We start from the raw sequence: 24,415 nt of genomic DNA, 5'->3' as shown, positions 1-24,415 counted from the left end.
CAGGGTTTTCTTTTTAAAAATATCAAAGAGACCATCTGTAGGGAATATTTCAAGCATTACCCCTAGCTTGAACCCCACTGTGATCATACGCTAAAGTACGGTGGCGTCCAAAGGGAAAGAAGATAGAGCAAAAGAGTCGCCAACAAGTTTTAGGAACTTGTAAACCGTTCATGAGGTGAAGGTTACACCCCTTAACGATCCAGGAGATCGTCAACTCCAATAGGTCTGGAAACATGACTGGTAGTTCGGGGATGAAAGTACAAATCCAACCTAAAAGAGATTGAACTTGCCTTAATAATAGGCCTCTACTTTATTCTGATCGTATTCATGTGCGATTTCTGACTAACATGCAATCAATAGGTTTAACCCTAAACCTGTTTATCTATGTTGGTTGAATTTAATGCACAAATAAATCTATTATTGGCGATCACTTAAATTATAATCATATTAACCCTAAATAAAATTATTAATTATTTTATTAAGCGTGATTACAAGTACCAATTCCCTTTAAACATGCATAAAGGTGTGATCAAGCAACATAATAAATAATCATCATAATAATAATTATAATCATGTTAAAGCATAATAATAATAGCAAGATCCTAGGCATGATACTAACAAGATTAATAACAAACCCTAACATGTCACTAAGCATATAAAAATCAAAGCTTTAACCCTAACATGATACTAACAATCATAAATATTAGGAAGAACATAAAAGGCATTATACTTTTAATCATACTTAATAGGAAAAATTAGAAAAAATAATCCCAATTTTGATCAATTTTGGTAGAATAATCCCAACTTTGGATTATTCTAGAATAATCCGAACTTTGGGGGGTCTTCATTTTCTTCAGTCCTAATGACCGGTTACCTGTTGAGAAGGTTTTTTTTTTTCTGTTTTTAAAAGCCACGTGTCAGCTTGTCATTGGTAAAAAAAAAATAAATTTAAAAATTAAAATAAATTAAAAATTAAAAATCAAAAATAATAAAAAAATAAATCCCCCCCAAACCACCCGTTCCCCCACCGAAACCACCCCCTCCCACCACCCCCTCCCCAGCCCCCACCCCGAAACTACCCCCACCCTGCCGGAGAAACCCCCCTTACCCCCGACCACCACTCCCCACCGCGAAACACCTCCCCCTCCCTTCCCCACCCACGAAACCCTCCCCCCTTCCCTTCCCCCACCCCGTAAACCCCCTCCCCCCTCCCTTCCCCGACCCCGTAAAAACTCCCCTCCCCTTCCCCCACCCTCGAAAACGGCCGGAAATTAAGCCCTCTTGCCGTTTCCGGCCGTTATCGAGGGTGGGGGAAGGGGAGGGGGTAGTTTTTACGGGGTGGGGGAAGGAGGGGAGGGTTTTACGGGGGTGGGGGAATGGAGGGGGAAGGGTTTCGTGGGTGGGGGAAGGGAGGGGGAGGTGTTTCGGTGGGTGGGGAATGGTGGTTGGGGGGTGGGGGGAGTTTTCCAGCTGAGTGGGGGGTAATTTCGGGGTGGGGGATGGGGGAAGGGGTGGTGGAGGGGGTGGTTTAGGTGGGGTAACCAGGTGGTTGGGGGGGATTTTTTTTTTGTAATTTAATTTTTTTGGACCAATGACAAGCTGACACGTGTCATGTGACCTCTTATTAAAGGTTGTTGACTCTCATTGACCGGTTTGGGACTAAAGAAAATGAAGACCCCTTAAAGTTCGGATTATTCCAGAATAATCCAAAGTTGGGATTATTCTACCAAAATTGATGAAAGTTGGGATTATTTTTTCTAATTTTTCCTACTTAATATTAAAGTTACCCTAGACATGATACTAGGAATTTATTGTTGCCACCCTAAACATCAAATTAAGGAAAACATCCTAACATGATACTAGGAATCAAAATAACAATCTAAGCATGATTTTTATATCATAATATTAATAAAACAATTAAAGCACTTACTTGGATGCCTCGTATCTCTTTCTAATAACAAAATACACACGTTAGTAACTTCAAGGAAAATAATAAACAAAACAATTAAATTAGGGCTTGTTTGGCATTGTTTTTTGTTTTGAGTTTTTAGTTTTTTTAAAAACAAAAAACCAAAAACAGGAAACAAGAAAAAGGTGTTTTCACTTTTCTATTGCCAGTTTTCAAAATTAGCATGATTTTAATAAGTTTGACTAATTTTTTATTCATTACATTACATATATCATACACTTTTAAAATACAAAAAACCAAAAAACTGAAAACCACAACAATGCCAAACGAACCCTAAAATAATTGAAAGAGAGATTTGGGACCAAACCCTCAAAAATTAAACCTTTCACGTCTAGGGCGAAGGCAACTTCTAATATGGCTAAGTGTATCTAAGTCTTGCGAATGCAGAATTTTCTATTTGAGAAAAAGCTAGTTTAGAAAAGAGAGAGAGAATAATCAAGAAAATCTTGATGAGAGTTGGCGAATATTGGTGAATGAAAACGAAGTTTTTAGAAGGCTATTTATAGAGAAAATCAGCTAAAAAGATAGAAAATCGAAACAGATTTCTGACGCGCATAAAACTTAATTAGCGTCAACGCTGGCAATTAGCGCCAGGCGCCAAGCGCTAATGCTTAGCGTCATGCGCTAATAATCAGTTTCACGCATTTTTGTTTTTATCATATCTTTTGATCCGGAACTCCAAATAAGACATATAATATGTCGTTGGAAAGATTTTGAAGTCTACTTTCCAACCCAATCAGAATCAGATTAAAATCTTTTGTAGATAAAAAGAATGGCTAAAATAGTGGAAGGGTATCAGTTTTGGATAGAGTTTCATGTCTCATTCATATCTTTTTCGTTATAGCTCGGATTTAATATTATAATATATCATTGGAAAGATAATTTCAAGATCTATCCAACCATATAAAATTTGGATAAAGATTATGAGGCACAAAATTAAATCTTTATATATTCCACTTCGTATAAAAAGAGTAGTTTTATTCAATTTCAAACTCTTTGAAACATAATCATCAATCCTAACTCCATTAGGATTTAAACGAACCTTCTCGAGTATTCTAGAAGACTATAATCAATCCTAATACCTTTAGGAATGATAATTAATAATAGGCCCTCCCCTTGATCATTGGGCCGCATATAAAAACCAAACCGGGCCCAGTTTAATATTTTGGCCATAACTTCCTCATTATTCATCGGAATTGGGCTTATAATATATCGTTGGAAAGGTCTTTTCAAGCCCTATCCAACTACACCATTATTGGACCATACTATGGACCAAACTAAACTAGAATGCACGTTTTTCATAAATAAAGTAAGAAAAAAAATATTTTCAAAAACAGAAAGAAGAGATATTTTAATAAAAACATCCTCATCACTAGACTTTTCACACTTTCGCTTTATTCGATAATCAAATGACATGAAAGGTATTCATCACTGGGTTTGGTTTTGGGGAGAAACATTTGGGTGTCTACAGCATCTATTTAGGTAATAGGTCTCTTTGATGCTGCTTTTGCATTTCACATTTTAGCGCTGCTTTTTTTTTTTCATTTAAGGGACCGGTTATACTTAATAACATGTCTCTTAAGTTATCTCATTTTTTTAATTAATAATCATTAATAATTTTTGCTTTATTTATATCCTATATTTGTGCAACCAATTTTAATATTTTCCCACAAATCTTATCAATAAAGTAAAAAATCATAAAGTTAATGAAATATAATACTTTCAACTTGTAAGCTTGAGTTTGTAAGTATTACGGAGTATTTGGTTGTAATATGAATTTTTGTGTCCTATTTTAGATTAAAATCAATTTGGTGAAATATATTTGTTTTTATATAATTTTTGGATTGAAATTAATTATGAACAAGATTTGGAAAAATTATTTGTACTTTCACAAGTGATCAATAATTGATAGTGACTCATCATGTCGGAAATCCTGGATCCGCCACTGTGAAAGACTATGGGTATTATCAATGGCATAGAAAAGAGGATGGGACTAATGTTGTTGGGGATGTCTTATTTGCACATCCCAAAGCAGTTGATCTGCTTCGATTGCTCCCTCATGTAATTGTAATAGATGTAACGTATCAAACAAACATGTGTGTTGTGACCTTGTTAGAGGTGATTGGAGTATCTTCAAGGGGACAAAATTTTCATATTGCATTTGGTTTCATGAGAAATGAAAAAACTACAAGTTTCTTATGGGCGATGCAAAGGGTGAAAGAATTATTTGGCTCTGAGAATAACCCCGGAGTAGTTGTCACATATAGAGAGTGGGCACTTATGAATGTTGTCAAACATGTATTTCCATCTTTAGTACAGATAGAGAGTGGGCACAACAAAATCCACCGGGATTACAAACTTTCCCACCCTTAATTAGAGGAACATCCTCCACCTTGTCCTTAGGAAATTTGATAGAACGATCGGCCAATTGTAGGGTAATGTTGGTGGGTAGAAGTTCCCCTATCTCAAGTCTTTGATACACCAAATATGGCATAAAGCTAACACTAGCCCCAAGATCACATAAAGCATTATCAATTTGCATTTTATATATTGCACAAGGGATAGAAAAGTTATCGGGGTCTTTCAATTTCAGTGGCATTTTGTTCATGGTAATTGCACTACAATTCTCGGCGAGATTCATCGTTTCCACCAATTCACACTTTCTCCTTCCACTCAAAATGTCTTTTAAAAACTTAGCATAGTTAGGCATTTTCTTGATAGCATTGGTAAAAGGAATTGAAAGGTGAATTTGTTTCAATGTTTCAAGAAACTTTCCAAATTGCACATCTAATTTGTTTCTAACAAATTTGTGAGGATATGGTTTTTTAGGGTAAAAATACCCTAGACACGTGGACCAATGAGAGAGGCCCACGTGTCAAGCTCTCGCAGGTCACCATAGGCCGCTCACCAGCTGACACGTGGTAACCTCGGAGAATAATAAAAATTGTGGCCTTCAAAGGCCCAATTCCCAAGGAATCCGAGAAGATTCCGTCTAAATTTCCGCACTTTTTCCTTTCATTCAAGTTCTAACTTGATATTCGGAGGCGGAGCTCCTACCACCCGGAGTCTCCGTTGATTTTGCAGGTACAACTTGATCCGGACCAGTCTTTGTGACGTAACTCTCCCGAGGGACAAAAACACCCAAAAAAATGGTAGCTTTTGCAATTGTTTTGTTTCTATCTCTTTTTCCCTTTTCTCTTCACTCTCTTTTTCTCTTCACTCTCTTTTTCTCTTTTCTCTTTTCTCTTCACTCTCTTTTTCAAATATCTTTCTTTTTTACATTCATTTTCTTTTTTACATTCATTTTCTTTTTCTTCATGATTTTTCTCTCCTTCTTGTTCAAAATCACTCTCAAGGGTAGGGGTGAAAGTAGTTTGGATAAAAACCGAAAACCGATCCAAACCAAACTGAACTAGAAATTCGGTTCGGTTTTTTCGGTTTTCGGTTTGGATTCGGTTCCAAAATCCTGAAACCGAATTATTTCGGTTTGGATTCGGTTCTGGTCCTAAAAAACCGAAAACCGAAATCCAAACCGAAATGTTTAAAGCCCATATAGATTCCAGCCCAATTCCCCTACATATATATAGCAAACCCTAATTTTCTCCTTCATTTTTCTGACTTTCGGCCACCTTCACTCCTCAATTCCTCTACTTCCTCACCAAAACCCTTCATTTCCTTCACTCCGACCATCGTATCTCACTCCGGCCACCGTATATTGTCTCCTTGGTCGAATATCAGTTCCTTTCTTCATATCTGGTGTTCGTAGACTTCGTACTCCCTCAATCCGCGACGCGCCACCACCTTCTATCGCCACCACCTCTCTCAGTCACTCAAAGGTAAGGATTTTTTTATTTACTCCTCTTTCATTTGTTTTTTTGAATTGGGAATTTGAATTATGTTCGAATTAGGAATTTTGAGTTATTTCTGGGAAATTAATTTATTATGTTCGAATTGTGAAATTGAGTTATTAATTTATTATGTTCAAATTGGGAATTTTGATTTATCTCTGGGTTATTATGTTCGAATTGATTCCATTCAAATTGGTGATGTTTTGTTCAATCTTTATAGTGATGTTTTGTTCTGTTATGTTCAAATTGGTGAGTACTTATGTTATTTTTGATAGATTCATTACTTTATGAGCCTTATTTTTGTAGTATAATGATTAATTATCATGTGTTTTTTTTTTCATTATGTCATATGTATTATGTAACTTGTTTATTTTTTGAATGTTAGACTTGAAGAATATGAAAATTACTGATCCAATCAACCCAAACTTGGTTGAGCTTGATTGAATGCATGAAGAGTACGCTGCCAAGAAGAAGAAGCTAATGCCAGATTTGAATGAAGCTGCTGCCAATCTGCCATACTGTCATTTTATGTTTAAGATTACTGTTGTGTTTGACTGTCTGTAATTTTTATTTTGGCTGGACAAACTTAAGTGTTGTAATTCGTGACATTAATTGTGGTGGTGGAAGCTTTGTCTAAAAATTTATGTTTTGTTCAGGAACAGGTACAAAAATTAGGTCTTTAAAAGGCCCAAAACTATTTGTCCAATAACAGCCTAGAATTCAAGGCCCAAAAAAACAAGCCCAAAGAAATTCGGTTCGGTTTGGATTCAATATCCAAAACCGAATTATTTCGGTTTGGATTGGATTGGATTGAATCCAAATTCGGTTTGGATTCGGTTTCAAAAATCCAAAACCGAAATAATTCGGTTTGGATTCGGTTTGGGGTATAATCCAAACCGAATACCGAACTTTCACCCCTACTCAAGGGGAGGCTTACTCATGTTCACTTTCGCATTGCTTCTCTTAGGGACACTCTCTTCCAACACCTTCCCACTCCTAGTTGATATGGCATTAACGGGCCTTTTGGGATCTAGTCCTTGGGATGAAAGTTTGGAAGTGCTAGTCCCTTCCTTTAAAGCATTGGACAATTGAGAAATTTGTGTTTCAAGCATTTTGTTATGGCACCTGACTTCACTAAATTTCTTATCACTAGAGGCCATGAAAATATTGAACATTTTGGTTTGACTCTCCATCATTTCCTCTGAGTTAGACCTACTAGGTGGTGCTTGTGCATAGTAGTTATCTTGGGGAGCTCTATTACCTCTCACATTTGAATTGGAAGCATTTTGATTAGAAGAACCTCTATTGTGTAGGGGTTTATAGGTACTACGCAGCGGAAATAAATATGAATCATATTCATACAGTACATAATCCCAAAATCTAATGCATAACACATAAAGAACATATAATCGTACCTTTGAAGCGTGATTCCACGTGCGATCGAGCAAGAACAATGGGAGATAAAGAACCCCAAGCGTGATTCCTCTACTTGGTCCACGGGCACATATTAAGACCTCCACTAATGCTAGTTAGTCGTGATTGAACGCTTCAATCAACCTTAACCGGAGAAGAGCGAGCAACGAACCACCATGAACCATCACGAACCACCACACGTGCCACCAAGGGTGGCTGGCCGTGAGTCCAAAGGGGAAGGAGAGGGAGCCGTGAATTATAGAGGGAATTAGGGTTTTTGGGATTGGTTGCCTTGATGTCAAAATTCAGTGTGTGTGAATTATGACTACTTACTTGCAACCCTAGGCATGGATCTTATTTGTAGATCTCATCTCTAAATAAGAGCCCATGTCAAAAGCCTAAAACCTAATTCCAATCTAACTATGCTAGCCCAATCTATTTCATGATTAGTTAATTGCTCATGAGGCCCATTAATGGGCCTCTAACTTGCTTAACCCAATACCCTTGTGTGTGACCTCATAGGATCCATTCTATTGGGCTTTGGACTATTTAACTAGCCCAAAGATCATTTGTCATGTCTAGCAACAAACAATGACGACCCAAAAGAACGAACTTATTATCTCCATAATAGTGATCCTTGATATATCTAGTAATTGCACTTATCGAAGACATAACTCCTTCATATTGTATTGTTGTTCCAATTATTCCTATTATTAGAGTTCCCCCCTTTGTGATATTGGCCTTGATTCGCATAGTTCCCTTGGTTATTATGGCTATGGTTACCATAAACACCTTGTTGTTTGTAGTTACCTTGGGGATTTTGGTCCCTTTGGTTCCTATTTCCCCATTGGTTTTGGTTATGGTAATCATAATCATTTCCTCTTTGGTTATAGGAATTTCCCCCTTGTTCTCTTCGATTAGGTGGTAAGTATCTTTGATTGTCATTCCTAGGTCTATTATCATAAGACAAGGCATTGACTTGTTCATTTTCATTTTCATTACCATCTTCATATTGGGATTGAGGTCGGGAATCATAATTACAAGAAGAGGTATCATGGTCATATGACCCACAATTTTCACAAAATAAACACCCATGTGGCATGTTATTAGATGTAGAAGGAGAAAAGTTAGAATTCATACCTTTCCTCTGGGAGGGATGCTCTTATTGTGAAGTGGAGGTCTCAAGTTTTGCCTTGATGGATGTCATCTCTTTGCCAAGGTTGGTGATTTGATACGTCAAATTATTGATGGCGTTGAGGTGATCGACGAAGTAAACTGGAGTACATACAAGCTGCGAAACATAATAAGAAATCCCTAACATGCTACTAATAATCAATCATCATGCATCATTAAATTATAGACTCAACACACGACTCAATTATCAATTTTATTAAGACTTCACTAGTTAATAGTAGCAAACTCATTTTATTTATTTCTTTGGATTAAGCAATAGACAAGGTTGTCCAACCCATGTCCATTACATTGTGAATTTCGTATGACATGCACTATTTTATATTGCAAGTATTATTTATGCTCTAATTATGCAAGGTGCGCTTAGAGGCAAAGGTATGTGATTGGTGTAATGATTAATTTATCACTCATTCATGATTATGCAAACAGGATGAGTAAAGGAAGAATTTAAGTCTTATATGACGAGGTTAAGTTTGTGGGGGTGCCTTATGCACTCAAGGTGTTTATACACAGAGGTAGTTAAAGGATTAAATAATAAATGTTGTTTGTCACTAATAAATCAAGAATTGAAATTGGAAACTTACCTTGCTTGATTGAATTGTTGTTGGAATGTTTGTATTGTTATGCATATGAGTCATCGCCAAGTCTAAACCTGTAAATCACGTAAAGTGCAAGATGGATGAGCAATAAAACTCTGGATTGGTGCACGTCTGGAGTAATGACAATCAGGGGTTGGGGTACACGGGGTATTAGCCGTGCACTTTTCTCGAGGCCGTCTGATCTACGAGTCTCCTATTTCAAATTTTTTTTTTAAAACTAGGAGTTAGGTGAGATCTCATACTAACAACTGTAACGAAGTCGCACCTGTGGTCGTTGGATGTTTATTGATGTTTCCGAAAGGAGGCATGGGGTTTTCTTTATTGATGTTCCAAAATTTAACCCAGTCATCCCTATACATGATATTAATAAGTTCTCGATCCGTCCTTAAACATGCACCTAAAAGCAAGGTTTCGTAACTTGTACGTACCTTGAATAAACGAGTTGGTATACCACTTTACTATCTAGAAATCACCTTCAATAAACTCCTCTCCTAAACCAAACAATAACATCTCAATCAATACCCAATCAATCAAATTTACAACAATACTAACTTACTTTAAAACCTTCAAAATCCAAATCAAACAACACTATAAAACCTTCCCTTTAGTTAAAATTAAAGGCTTGTATATAGTTTTTAAAATTTTCTTCATAAAAACCTGAAAATACACTCTTATACATGAAATTACAGCAAGTTTAAAGTTTAATAAAAATCTTAAAATTATTTAAAAACCCCTAATAATCTCCCTTTTTAATGGGTGATTAAACCCTCTTTATAAAACATCAAAAGTAGTACTTAGAAACTATTTCCAACACTTTAGATTAATTAAAAACCCTTAAAAACTTTATCTATACATCACTTTAATACTCGATTAAAAGTCTCCTAGGAAATAATCACTTCCTAAAAAAACAACCAACAATTAATATTACTAACCCAAGTAATTTCCAACAATATAATATGATGAAAAGCCTTTTAAAACTTCAATAAAAACATATATTTATGCTTAATTAACTTTAAAAATAATTAATTTATTAATCAAACTCAAGGATAAAATTTTAAGTATAAAAAAAACTTCGTTAAAATGAAAAACTGCCCGAAAATCATATTTAGAGGCTGAATTTGGCCACGATAGGGTGGTGCTCACTACCATAGGTAGTACGTAGTTCTTAAAACATTTTTCAACATGGAAAACACTACTTGTTCATCAAAATCGGATGAGTTTAGAACCTGGTCGAGATTAAAACGGTACGGGATTAATATTAACGAACGGAGATCTAAAAATTAAAACACGAATTTACGTGTTCAGAATAATCTGAAATTAAGTTAAACTAATCAGTAGTTATAATCACCAAAATTTTAAAACATCATTACTAAGAAATCCCAAAATCAATTGTTCATAAAAACACTAAAATCATGATTTTCAATAATTAAAAACCCTAAATTATAAAATTTACAAAATTTGAAAATTATAACATTTATAAAATCTGAAATTATAAAGTTTAATCATCAAAACATAACTTGATGCTAACTAAATTAATTTCAAACAATAAAATCAAAACCCATAAATCAATAATTATAATTACACAAATAAATAAAACAAAGGAGAAAGAAAATAAGACTAACCTTTTTGTGTGGGAAATTGTTGGGGGTTCATGGGGTATTTATAGGAGAGAATTGTAGGGTAAATAGGAAGATTGAGCCTCATAAAAAAATGATGGGTCAATAAGTAAACAAATGGGTTAGACTTGTTTGATTGGACATAAATTGTAGAATAAAGGTGCATAAAATAATTTGTTCAAATAATTTCGACCCAGGTTAATAATTTGAAACTTTTGAAATTAAATTCTGGAAAATAACAAATAAATATTATAAATAAAATAAAATTTCATTTATAAAATATTTAAAAAATACGGGGGAATACATTAAAGGTCTTTGAGGTGGTGGATCTGCGTCACCCATTTGATCTTGTTGCTCTTCGAAATCGACCTCCCTAGTTGAGGAAGTAGTTAATGGCCTAGAACCGGGCTCCTTCTCCTCCTCCTATAAGTTTGCTCAATCTCGGGATCGTAAGGCACCAAAATCCTATTATGAGTTCTGCGCATACACTCTCAACAATTGCAATTAGTAACAAGGCCACAAGTGTAGCAAAAAAGAAACACACTCTTTTTAAATTTTTGTAGTTTTATGGTGAACTAGACTCAAGTAATCAATTAGCAATCAACAACACCGCTCCTCGGCAACGGTGCCATTTTGATGGGCGTTAGAACGGTCGCACATTCCACACTCAATCAAACACACTTATAAACAAACATCCTACAAACCAAGCATGCATAATGATAAGTAAGAATTCGGTCCACAAGGAACGGGATATGGTTGCTAATGATCTTAAGACTTAAGCTAATTCGAAGTCTATGGTGAATTGAGGTTCGTCAAGTAGACAAACAAAATATGGTTCTAAATCAATGTATTAAAGACACTAGGGAATGAGATCCACTCAACCATGGCAATTAGGTAAACGGGGAGTAAAATAGACAAGGTATAGCAAGGATATATGTAAAATCAACCTCATGCAATTACAAAACAACTCACACTACCAAACTTAGATTCCTCATTAGTTTAGCAATAGAAGATACACAATCAAATTGCAATAAGTAATGACATACTCAATTCATATTTCCATGTCAAACTAAGCATATCATGCTATCAAGCTCCTAAGTCAAGGGTAGCTAATCCTATCATGAAGAACTAACAAGCAATCTCATACAATCAATTTAATTGCAATACAAACATCAATACTTCTCCCACATTTGCATAACTAACCCAAAAGGTTGAGCTTCACCCAACCCCTAGCAAGAAGACTACTCACAACTCATATTAATCAACATGCAAACAAGTATTAGGGTTCTAACTATTTTGGGGGAAAGTGGTTAACAATTGAATAAACTATCATCAAACAACAAATTATCAAGACATAAAAGGATTCAAGTAACATGAAAATACCAAATGAAATAAAAAATTAAGCAGAAGAAGGCTAAAGAAATTACTAATTGAAGCTTCAAATGTTGATTACAAAGTGCCAAACCTTGAAAACGATGCTTGAATTTCACTAATACAATGATTAGATTGATGAAAACTAGGCTAAATTAGGAAAGAGGAATATTTCAAACCAAGAGGAACTACTAAAAACTAGGCCACTGTTGTCCAAGTTACAAATGAGCTAAAAGGGAAGTATTTATACTCCCCGAAACACATAGGTAAATCCGTCAAAATGAAACGGATTCCTAGCGAGGAGCGCCCGCTGGCTTTAGAAGAGGGTTGATTCAAAGTTGCGTAGGAGAAGCGCCCACTCCAGCTTGGATGCACGCCCTCTCCTCACAAGTTAGGATTTTGGGCAAAATGTCTTGATTACGGAGAAGCTCCCGCTCCAGGAGAGGTGCACGCCTGCTCCAAGCAGGAGCGGGCTCTCCTTTCTTTGACTTCGAGCCTTGAACTTCATTCTATGCCTTGAGTGCTTGTCAAATTGAGATATAATACCTGCAAAACATGGACAAACACATACAAAGAGGGAGCGAGGCCGAGACACAACTTTTTCATTCAAAAACGAGTTAGAAAGAGGGGAAAAGATTACAAAACCGAGTTTAAATTAACACAATAACCTCCAAACTTGGTAGTTCTCTGCCTTAATAAAGATCTCTATTTGGTTCTTCCAGTAAGTGTAGAACTTACCATTTAACATAGGAGGCCTCTGAGTTGAGTATCCTTCCTCGAGTTTTTCATGCATATTTATCTTTTCCAAGACCTTTCTTATTCAGGGTTTCCTGATTCTTCAAGAAGTTAGGCTCTGATAACAATTGTTGTTTCAATGAATACTACCAGAAGGGGGGGTTGATTATGACAGTGTAGTCAAAATTTTTGCGGAATTAAAACTAAGTAAGCTAAGGGAACAGAAAGATAGCTAAAGGAACTAAAAGTGCAAGAGAGATTTTTACGTGGAAAACTCCTTGGCCCTAAACAACGAAAAAAACTACGACGACTTGGGATTTTAGGAAAAGAATCTTCACTAGAATAGGGAAAATGGACATATTACAAACTAAAGACTCTAACTTCAAGTTCCTCAACGAACTTAAAGCCCCGAGGAACAAGTCACCCAACTTATCACTCTTCTCTTCTCTTTCTCTTCTCTATCTCTTTTCTTTCTCACTTCTCTTTTTCACTTCTCTTTCTCACAAACAAAAGTTCACTTAAACTTCCCCATTCCCCAAAATACAACTCAAAAGAAATAACTCTAGTATAAGAACACGAGAACACTCTATTTCACTAATGTGGAATTGGACTCTTAACTTGATTAAAGAAAGCAAAAGGTAAACTTATTTGAGTAAGGGTCAGTTTTTCCAACTGAGATAAAAAACTATTTATAGAGCAACAAAAGTATTGGAAAAAGCTCTTTGTGCAGAAACTCCATTACGCCACTACTCCAACCCACTAAGAAGATCATGTTCCTCGATTCCAGGGACATGAACTCCTCAATGTGTCTGACCATGATATGAAGAAGATCATGGGGAGTAGGTCGAAAGTTTAGGAAAACTTAAACTCAGATTTTATTTAAAGAAAATATATTTCGAAAATCAGAATAAAAATAAAATCCTTTTTAGTTAAGAAAAGATAAACATTAAAGCCAAATACTTTCCTAAAAACATGCTTGCACTATTTTATCTTCTAAGACCAATTCCTGTAGACACCTAAAAATGTCTCCCCAAAACCAAACCCGATGATGAACAACCTTTCACCGCCATTATTGGTCGGGCTGAGTATTTAATCTTGGAGTGCTTAAATCCATATTTTCATTTCATAAAACCAACCCAACTCCTATCCCATTTCCCCAAACCTTCACTTATTTTCCTCTTTTTGTGCCTTTAAACCCAAAATAATTCATTTCGTATCCTTTAAAATCATTCATTTCGTGTCCTTTTTATAAAACGTTTAATCCATTTTATTTTGGTCCATAATCTGGTCCAATGATTTAATAGTTGGATGGGGATTTAAAAGAGCTTTCCAACGACATATTATAAGCCCAAATCCGAGTTATAACGAATAAGTTATGGCCAAAATATTAAACTGAGCCCAAACCGAACCTAAGCCCACCTTACCTACGACCCAATGATCATGTGGAGGGTCCAAATTATTTAATCCCATTCCTAAACCAATTAGGATTAATTGTAAGCTTCTATAAGTTTCTAAAAGATCTTAATTATCCGTTTTGAAAAGATAAGATTAAAGAGTTTGAAATTGAATAAAACTTTTCTTTTTGAAAATCCTATTTCTATCCGAATTGAAAGACGTTCAAAGATAGACAGATATTATTTTTGTGCCTCATAGTTTTTATACAAATTTTTCTATGGTTGGATATCCCTTGAAATTATCTTCCAATGATATATTATAATATCAATTCTGAGCTATAACGGAAAAGAAATGAATAAAATGTCAAACTCTATCCAAAACTGACACCGTCTCATTATTTCGGCCATATCTTTTATTCTATAAATTATTTTTATCTGATTCTAATTGGGTTAGAAATATGACTTCAATATCTTTCCAACGATATTTTATTCATCTTATTCCGATTTCTAGATCAAAAGATATGATAAAAACAAAAACTGCAAAAAATGCTGTCTATCGAGTTTTATTCCGATTTAATTCGGATCTTATCTTGTTTTTTCGACCCTTATTTTTTCTCTATAAATAGAGTTCATATCACCCCTTTTCCAATCATCAACAAGCTTAATCATCAAATAATTCTCTTCTCCCTCTTTAGCCTAAACACTAGCCTCCCTATTCTTCCATAATACTTCTCTTAAGCACTCCAAGGAGTTCATACAATACCCAAATTTCTATACTTAAACCAAGGCGTGAAAGGTATAATTGAATGAGAGTTTGGACCAAATCAAATCTACCTTAATTTAATTAAATTTTCATTTGATTTATATTTTTATTGAAGTTACTAACAATTTATTCATGATGTAGCAATTCAAGGAAGCGCGGAAAGTGAGTAATTAATCACTTAATTACTCTTATTTTTATTCTTATTGCTAGCATCATGATTAGGTTATTATTATTATTTGATTTGACTAACGTTATTATTGTTAAATTGCTTCCAATATTAATGTTTATTCTATTGTTATTATTGATCACCATATTGCATGTTTAAAGGGAATATGTAATTGAAAATCACGCCTAATAAGATAATTTGGACAACCAGTTTAGGTTCCTTTTAATCTTGATATTAAGTCAAGTGATCACAATATTTTAGAATTATATGTTGCATTAATATTCAACCAATTTAGCGTAATAATAGTTTGGAGCAAATTGAATCTCTGTTTGTATGCCTTTGAGATCGCATGAATCACTTTTCACTATAAGAATCAAGTAGAGTCCAATACGGGCGAATGTGACTCCATGACTCACTTCTTACCATCATCCCCGATCCTCCTTTTGTGGTTCCGAACCATATGGAGTTAGTAATCTCATGGATTATGAATGGGGTGTAACCTTCACGGGTCAATCGTTGTTGCTATCATTGTCCCTTAATTGTGGTTGCCTTTTATGATCCGTGAATGGTTTACAAGTTCCTTAAAAACTTGTTGGCGACTCCCTACTTTCCTTGTCCCTAATCGTATGTGTCAATTCTCACTTCCTATGAGTGCCAAGCATATTCATCACATGTTTTAACGTAGGCGCACTTCGAGCGGCGCCTTCAATTCCACACATTTATTTTGAATGTAACTTAATTCTTATACTTACATAAATCCTAAAATATAAAAATATATTTAGTTTTTATGTTCTCTAATGAAGCTTCTACTCTAAGGCTTCTATTCCTCAAGGGGAACTTCTCTTCTCTTGTGAAGATTCTGCTCTCAAGCTTCTGTTCCCTGAGGGGAACCTTCTCTTCTCAAGACTTCATTTCTAAAGCACCAGTTCCTGCAAATGAACTCTTCTTTTTGGATAACTTTGTTTCTGGCTTTCCTCTTCCTCATGGTATCTTCGCAAGACATTTAGTTCTCCTAGTCAATGCAATTGATCACACACTCAAACAATCAAGCTCTTATTAGTTTGTAAGTAAGTGAGATTGTTTCATCATCAAAATCCTTAAGTCCAACACCTTGCACCGGGGGGGGGGGGAGGTCAGAGGATGAACGATCTGGTAGAACAAAGAGAGAGAATTGAACGAAGAATTTAGAGAGAGAAAACGAAAAGGGATTTCTGAGGTGAGAGAAAATTTAGGGGTTTTTATACATAGACGTTGGGGAACACCTACAAGGAACCGCCAACTCCAAAACAAGTTGAAATTTTGAATTTTGGGAAACCGCCCACTGTTGGCTTCAAATCTTTTAAAGGAAATTAGATTTCGAATCCCATGGATATTACCAAGAACACCTATAGACGGTTCCCAAAAAATTTGCTAGCCAAAGTTTTGGGGGTAGACAACCTACTAAATTTACACAAAACTCAAAAGTTTGGTTCTTTTATCACATGTCAAGGTTATAAGGTAACACGTTGTAGGTTATTGTGTACTTCGTCACTGGTGTCGAGGCTATGTGTTGCCACTGAATGTTATTCACGTGCAGATAGCGTTGTTATATGTTAGTGGAAAGGACATGGTAATGGTATAGCAACACGGTAGCTGTTTCTACGTCATTGACATTGATAATATTATGAGCCATGAATTACGTATAGTACACGTACATGATCGCAATTATTACGTGTCACATGCCCCTACTACATAATTATACATGTTGCAGCAACGCTGTTATAGTATATATGTGTAGTGCATTCACCTATACACATATGTGTATATGTTGTATACGTTAATAGCAATATGTCATATAAAGTTCAAGTTTATCCGAAACATGTGTGTCATTGATTTTGTTACGGTGATAAAATATAAGTTACTGATGTCATTCTCATTTGAATGACCACCACCACTAATATATTCTGGTAACTACCACTTTTGTTTGTGGATAATTGATGTGTCTATTTTATATAGTATTTTACCCCTGTCCCTTGGTCATAATTAGTAGTGTTTTCGGCTCTTTAGAGCCACTTTTATTACTAATTGGTGTTTTCTAGTGTTTTCGTACACTTGGTTGACTTTTGCAGGGATTTGCACTTTTAAAGCATTTTCCCGAGATATTATGGAGCAATTACGAGCATTGGAGAAGCACGACCAGTTTCTGTAGCCCAGGGCCGGTTAGAGCCATCGAACCGGTGATTAAGGGCTCGGTATATGTGATACCGGGGCATTTGGACCGAGTATTCAAGACCCGAAGAGGAAACCCAGATTGGCCCGAATAATTAGAGCCCAATCGAAGTCCAAATAGTGGCCCAAGAGAGCCGCTCGGCCAAAGAGGCTGGCGCCTAGAGGCGCGCCCGGCCGGGCGAGGGAAGCAAGGCTGGCGCCCGATCTCGCGCCCGGCTGGGCGCGAGAAATGTACCTGATGGAGAAAAGGAGCGCCCGATCGGGCGGTGCCTCGCCCGATCGGGCGCGTGTCATTGTTAGGAGACGATTAGCGTCGTTTAAGTTTGTTTTAGTTTAGGATTCTTACTTAGTATAAATACTTTTCCGTAAAACGAGTTTAGGACCTTCTCTTTACTCTCTCTTAATTATTTTTTAGATTTTCTCTCTCTACTTAGCTTTTAGATTAGTTTTCTCTCTCTTATACTTTGTTCTTAACTTTATTCTTAATTCCAAATTTCTTTGGTAACAATTTCTCTTCTCTTAATCTTAGTTATTTATTTTATTCCTTTGATCATGTCTTGTTTATTGCTTTGATTAGTTTAGTTTTTATTATGTGTGAGTAGTTCTATTTCTAGGGTTTGTGGGAATCCATAAATAATATGAAGGGGTAATTTATTGTTGTTAATTGTCAATGCTAGATTAATTTCCTATTGATTGATTTAATGCTCTGTGACTAGATTTGCGAAGATCTTTTATGCATGAGTTTAACAATATTGATTCGAGATTCGACAGATGAGAATTAATGTTTAGGTCTAGTTTCAATAGGCAGGTTAATTTATAAATGGTTAAGTCGAGATTCGAGAGATGAGATTTAATACCGGTAAATTAATTGTGTGATTGTAATACGTAGCGAAAGCCCTTTATGATCTGATTAATGTATGCATTGATGATTGATTATTATGTTTTACCCTGGAATATTATTTATTGGTGAACCTATGCCCTAGGCCTTTTATTCATTGTTTCTCCTCCTACTTTTATTCTTTCCCACTTTTACTCTTAGTAGTTTAGTTTCCTTCGATTATTATATTTTGGTTACTTTATAATCTAGATTATATTAATTAATTAGGAATAGAAAGACTCGTTTCTCTGTGGATTCGACCCAACTTCCCTATCTACATTAGTTAGAGGATTTAGGAATTACTTTTGATTAGGGGATACGACTTTACCTTGTCAATAATACCTACATATTGTGTATTGGCAAAAGTCTTGAACGCTATTGGATATATCCACGTAGTTTATATACTCCCCCCGCCCACCCACCCCATCACATAGACCAATTTTTCGTTGGTGATGTACAAGTGTTTATGTGGCAATCACCAATAATAACAGTTACTGTTCATCATCTTCTTTAACTTATTCGACCATTGTCAAGGCAATCTCTGAAGTTTGAACTTGCCAGAAGTTCAATAAATACAAATAAAGTGACTCCATCATCACAACAATCTCCGTGGATTACTCCATGAAAAGGGATTTTTAAAAGAGAGAGAATCTCCATGGCTGAGAGGAGATTCCGGAAGGTCGTCGGTGACTCCATTAATACGAACTCCAATCACTTAGTTTATAAAGGCTATGGTGATGTTCTGCAATAACACGACGGCTATGTTTGCCGTTTCCGGATAACGGACCCCAGTGGTTGACAGGAGAGGGAGGGGTAAAACAACCCTAAAAAGAGAGATTCTAGAAATCCGTCGGTGCCTCCATGAGTGCGTACTCCATGTTCTCCGCTTATAAAGGTTATGATGATGTTCAGCACGGCCGTTTTCGGGAAGCAGTCGGTAGCCCGATACAAGATTCCGGTGACCGTGAAAACAGATTCAGAGGAGAAAGAAATGGTGTTAAGAAAACCCTAAGAGAGTATAATTAGTATTTCTCACCTTAATTTACTTAACTAATATGCAACAATTTTTAATCAATCTATTTTCTGGTTTTCAGAAATATTATTTTCTGATTTTTCTTAATTATAAAAATTAATTTACAAATTTTCTAAAATGATTTAAATGATTTTTGGAAAAAAATGAGACGGACCCACTTTTTTATTTTTTTTACTATGTAGCTTATATGAAGTCATGTAGTTTTTGATCACCTTAGAATTCTCACTCCACTAACACGTTATAATATGATCTCTCTTAGCGGCCGCAAAAAATTGAAAACTTTATCATCTCCTCCAAAAAATTACTTAACCCAAAAAAAACACACTCACACATTGCCATTCACCAAAGCCTAAAAGACAATAAAAATACCACTACACCACTACACATTTTCTAGCCCTTTTATTTCCTCATTTTTCAAAACCAAAGCGACAGAAAAAGAAGAAGAAAAAAAAAAAGCGTCAACAATGGCGATGTCGAGCATTGCCCGCAGAAAATCCACCCTTCTCTCCAAAAACCTCTGCAGCTCTACCGAATCTCTTCGCTACACACTTTCTCTCTACTCCTTTTCTCGCTACTTCTCTTCTGGATCCGATGACAATGATGTCGTCGTCATCGGTGGTGGTCCTGGTGGTTATGTTGCTGCCATTAAAGCTGCTCAACTTGGGCTTAAAACTACTTGTATTGAGAAGCGTGGTGCTCTTGGTGGTACTTGCCTTAATGTTGGTTGTATTCCTTCTAAGGTAATTGGTGGATATTTTAGTGATTTTGGTTTTTTAGGGTTTGTTGAATTTTGATCTTTTTGGCTTGATTTAGATCTGGGTATGATAATTGGGGGTGATTTTAGCTAGTTGAAGGAATCTGGGTGTTTTTGTGTTTGTTTTAATTGGTCAACTGGATTGTGAATTTGCGATAGTGTAGATTTGGTTACATGTGGGTTGATTTGTTCTGTTTTTTCAGTTATCTAATTTAATGGAAATTGATTTTATGATTATGGATTTTAGGATTGTTTGATGGAGATTGCTTGTATGTTTAATCTAAGGAAATTTAAGTTATTGGGGAGAACATATAAAGTTATTAATTCAACTGTGGTTTGGGTTTTTAATGAGTATTTACAGAATTTCAGTTTATGCTGTGCTTGATTGTTGCAATTTTGATGCTTATTATGAATTGGAAGTGATATTAATCTGGTGTAAGGGTACCTAAGCTTAATATTATTGTAACTCATGACAAAAATGATTGATTTGTGACAATGACTGTTAGAAAGGTATGTAATTGACGCGAGAATGCAATCCCTTTTGGGTTGGTGATAGACACATGTTATTATCTCTTCTTGTATTCTTTTCACATCTATATCTTTCTTTTGAAAGGCCTATCCTTCCACATTAGCTCAATATGTGTTCCTCTTCATCATCCTATCCGAGTTAGGCTCACAATCCTTGCATATGGCTACCAGGTTTCAGTGTGTGCATTTGGAATGTATCTCTTAGCCATACTCGAATCCTGTGTCTTAGAAACTAAGATGCAAAATTATAATTCTTTACTAATTAAAACTATGTTCTTTCTTGTTCGTCTGGGGAATGTAGAAAGACATAAGTTGTATTCACCGGCCAAACTTTTATATTACTAGCCACAACAAACCTAGGGATGTGCTTGGGCCTATGCCTAGCTACGTACTTCGTATTTCATAATTAGAATAAAATAATTTTCCTCTTTTATTTGAGTAGTGCCATTCTTGCAGTCTGCGTGGGATCTTGTTCGTGCTGCACTAAAAATATGACAAGATTTCTTTATCATTGAGAAGCTACTGATTCTAGGGTCATTGACCTTTTTTTGCTTGTGTTATTCTTTGAATCCCTTACTCTAGAGTGTTGACATGGTGTTCATGTGTATAACATATTTGGTTGAAGTCTTTGCTGCATATTGTTTCTGAGATAGAATAAATTCTACTTCCTCCGTTTCTTATTATGTGCAACAAAAGAATATCTTTATGTTTCACTAATGACACCCCTTTGTTGCACATAATAAGAAATGGCGATAGTAATTTGAATAACATATGAAGTGTCTCTATAGATTGTATGAGTCGTTTATATGTTACGACAGAAAATTCTAAAGATTTAAATTTCAACAAAATTAGAAAGATTGTCAAGTGTTAGGATGGGCAAGGGGATATATGTCTCTAAGTAGGAGATAAGGGAATAAGAATGAAGGAGCATGTCTGGAGTCCACTATTGTTGAAATTAACTTAATGAGTTGAAGTAGTTATTATAAGTTGAGTGTGCTGTTATTCACTAGTCCTTGCCAGTAATGACTTTTCCATCATGTTTATTAATGAGTTTGATTGTAATTAGTCCATTCTTCATGCTGGTCCATTGCATTAGAGACATGAACTTGCCCAAATAAGGAAGAAAGCATAATGGGCAATATTATTTCATTAGAGGAGGGATGCAAACCATCTTATGTGTACAGTTGAATTTTCGGGAGTATGATAGTAACTGATTAAAGTCAGCTGTACACATGGTATGTATGATGTCGCACCGGAAATTTCTGTTTTTTTTTTTTTTTTTTTTTTTTTTTTTTTTTTTTTTTTTTTTTGGGTGGGGGGAGGGAATTGGTTATCAGAGGTGTACTTCCTCCATTTTTTTTGTATTGCAACATTTTAGGAGTCCATGTGATGATGAGAGAGAGATAGAGAAATTAAAAGGTACTCTTGTGATGAGATGAGTAAGATTAATTATGTGCAATAAGGACATGTTGCAATAAACTAAATTTTTTTTAAAGGATGGAGGATGTATGATTCAGTTGTGCTGGATAACTTGGATTTGTTTTTTTTTTTTATTTGCCCCTATTATCCAAACATATGATTTTGGGTTGTATGGTTCTATTATGTATAGCTGTGTTGTAGTGGTGATTTTTTTTTTTCTCCTTTGACTGTCTTTTACTTTTATAATTTTAATGGGTTGCCAAAGAAAATGATGTTGACTAACCCATTATATGGATGGATGGTTGTGTCTATTTGTTGTGTATATCGATAAAGTGTTAGGTTTCATAATTGTTGAGTTTGCTGGCTGAAATTTGCAAAGGGGTTAGATTTAATTGAAGGGTGAGTTTGAAATGGGGTGCCCTAAGCTAGCTTCTTACTAGTCACTTGCACATCAAACATACTCCTTGATTATCAAAACTTCAAAAGTTTAGTGCCTGTTTTTCAAAGTTTATATAATCAGATGCTAGAGGCAACTTTCATCTTTAGTTTCATTTATGATGAATTTGGCTCTGCATTTTACTCCCAATTTATTTTTTCCCTTAGTTTTCTTGTATATCTTAGCCTTTGTAGTATTGCATGATTTTTTCAGGCACTTCTTCATTCTTCCCACATGTATCATGAAGCGAAGCATGCTTTTGCTTCCCACGGTGTAAAATTCTCTTCAGTTGAGGTAGATTTGCCTGCCATGATGGGCCAAAAAGACAAAGCCGTGGCTAATCTGACCCGAGGTATTGAGGGTTTGTTTAAGAAGAACAAAGTCAAGTATGTGAAGGGCTATGGCAAATTTCTCTCTCCTTCTGAAGTGTCTGTGGATACTCTCGAAGGCGAAAATACTGTTGTGAAAGGCAAACATATCATTGTGGCTACTGGGTCTGATGTCAAGTCTCTACCTGGAGTTACCATTGATGAACAGAAAATTGTATCATCAACAGGAGCTTTGGCTTTAAAAGAAATCCCCAAGAGGCTTGTAGTGATAGGTGCTGGCTATATTGGCCTTGAGATGGGTTCTGTGTGGGGCCGGCTTGGTTCAGAGGTTACTGTTGTTGAATTTGCTTCAGATATTGTTCCTTCCATGGACGGTGAAGTGCGCAAACAATTTCAACGCTCGCTTGAGAAACAAGGAATGAAGTTTAAGCTGAAGACCAAGGTTGTTAGCGTAGACACCTCTGGGGATGGTGTGAAGCTGACTGTTGAGCCTTCAGCTGGTGGTGAACAAACAGTACTTGAAGCTGATGTAGTTCTTGTCTCTGCTGGCAGAGTACCATTTACATCTGGGCTTGGACTTGAAAACCTTGGAGTAGAAATGGACAAGGCTGGGCGGATTTTGGTCAATGAACGATTTTCTTCAAATGTTCCTGGAGTCTATGCCATTGGAGATGTGATCCCTGGACCCATGTTGGCCCACAAGGCAGAGGAGGATGGGGTTGCCTGTGTTGAGTTCATTGCAGGAAAGCATGGACATGTTGACTATGACTTGGTCCCTGGGGTTTGTTACACGCATCCTGAGGTGGCTTCTGTGGGTAAGACCGAAGAGCAGGTAAAAACTCTTGGCGTTGAGTACCGTGTGGGTAAATTTCCATTCATGGCCAACAGTAGAGCCAAGGCAATCGATGACGCTGAAGGACTTGTCAAGATCTTGGCTGAGAAGGAGTCTGATAAGATTCTAGGAGTTCACATTATGGCACCTAATGCCGGTGAACTCATCCATGAAGCTGTTCTAGCATTGCAATACGGGGCATCGAGCGAGGATATCGCACGTACATGCCATGCACACCCAACCATGAGTGAGGCTTTGAAGGAAGCTGCGATGGCAACTTATGACAAAGCCATCCACATTTAGATTTCATGGCTTACTCACTCATTACTGTCCCAAATTTCTTAATTTCCAAGATTTTTGATGCCATTGTGGCACATACGATGATAATTATCTTTGCAGAAGCAAATAACTGTGATACATGATTACATGTTGTCAATATGCATCTCATTACTATTGATTTTGAGTTATGAAGACGAGCCAATAAACGGTTCAATAGTTTTGCATTGATGCTTGTCCAGTATTTACAAACAACGTATTCTCTTAACTTGCAAATAATCCAGATTTACAATTGCTTGCATGTTTTAGCTCCCTGAGCTCATCTCCTTATTTGCAGGGAGGCTAGTCCTCTCAATCCTCTGCTTGGTCAATGTTCAGAGTCTAAAGACAAGCATTTCTCTGCCTATTATTAATTTATTTATTTAATGTGAGTGATGGATGAGTAGAAGTCAGCATTGCAAGACCCAAATTAGAACGTTTTGTATTCTGAAACGACCTAATTTGGCACTTGAACTAAACTATATTTGGTACTACACTGGCGGCACAAATGGGTTTGTGCTTCTAATATAACTAACGTGATGTAAACAAAAAACTGCGATACATAATCACATAAATGGGAAAGATGCACACACAATACATAATAACAAGCGGAAACACA

General features: G+C 36.0%; 1 protein-coding gene and 1 long non-coding RNA gene across 2 annotated transcripts; both read left to right on the top strand.

The window, feature by feature from the left end:
* Nucleotides 1-5,230: 5,230 nt before the first annotated feature.
* On the top strand, nt 5,231-6,511 carry LOC110722077. The gene is made up of 2 exons (XR_002511520.1): nt 5,231-5,805; nt 6,203-6,511. It is a non-coding gene; the product is annotated as an uncharacterized LOC110722077 (long non-coding RNA).
* A 12,901-nt stretch (nt 6,512-19,412) lies between these two features.
* On the top strand, nt 19,413-23,988 carry LOC110722076 (dihydrolipoyl dehydrogenase, mitochondrial-like). Its single transcript, XM_021901314.1, has 2 exons — nt 19,413-19,923; nt 22,534-23,988. Exons 1-2 carry the CDS (start codon nt 19,648-19,650, stop codon nt 23,782-23,784), a joined length of 1,527 nt encoding a protein of 508 aa, XP_021757006.1. The 5' UTR covers nt 19,413-19,647; the 3' UTR covers nt 23,785-23,988.
* Nucleotides 23,989-24,415: the final 427 nt, after the last annotated feature.

Source organism: Chenopodium quinoa, unplaced genomic scaffold (genome assembly GCF_001683475.1).
Source record: "Chenopodium quinoa cultivar QQ74 unplaced genomic scaffold, ASM168347v1, whole genome shotgun sequence".
Taxonomy (NCBI): Eukaryota; Viridiplantae; Streptophyta; class Magnoliopsida; order Caryophyllales; family Amaranthaceae; genus Chenopodium; species Chenopodium quinoa.
This window is presented reverse-complemented; position numbering and strand designations above follow the sequence as displayed.

Excerpts from the sequence above, each read along its gene's own strand:
- LOC110722076 (XM_021901314.1), top strand. The coding sequence starts at position 19,648 with ATGGCGATGTCGAGCATTGCCCGCAGAAAATCCACCCTTCTCTCCAAA. Across the intron at positions 19,924-22,533 it reads TTGGTTGTATTCCTTCTAAG|GCACTTCTTCATTCTTCCCA; the intron begins GTAATTGGTGGA and ends TGATTTTTTCAG.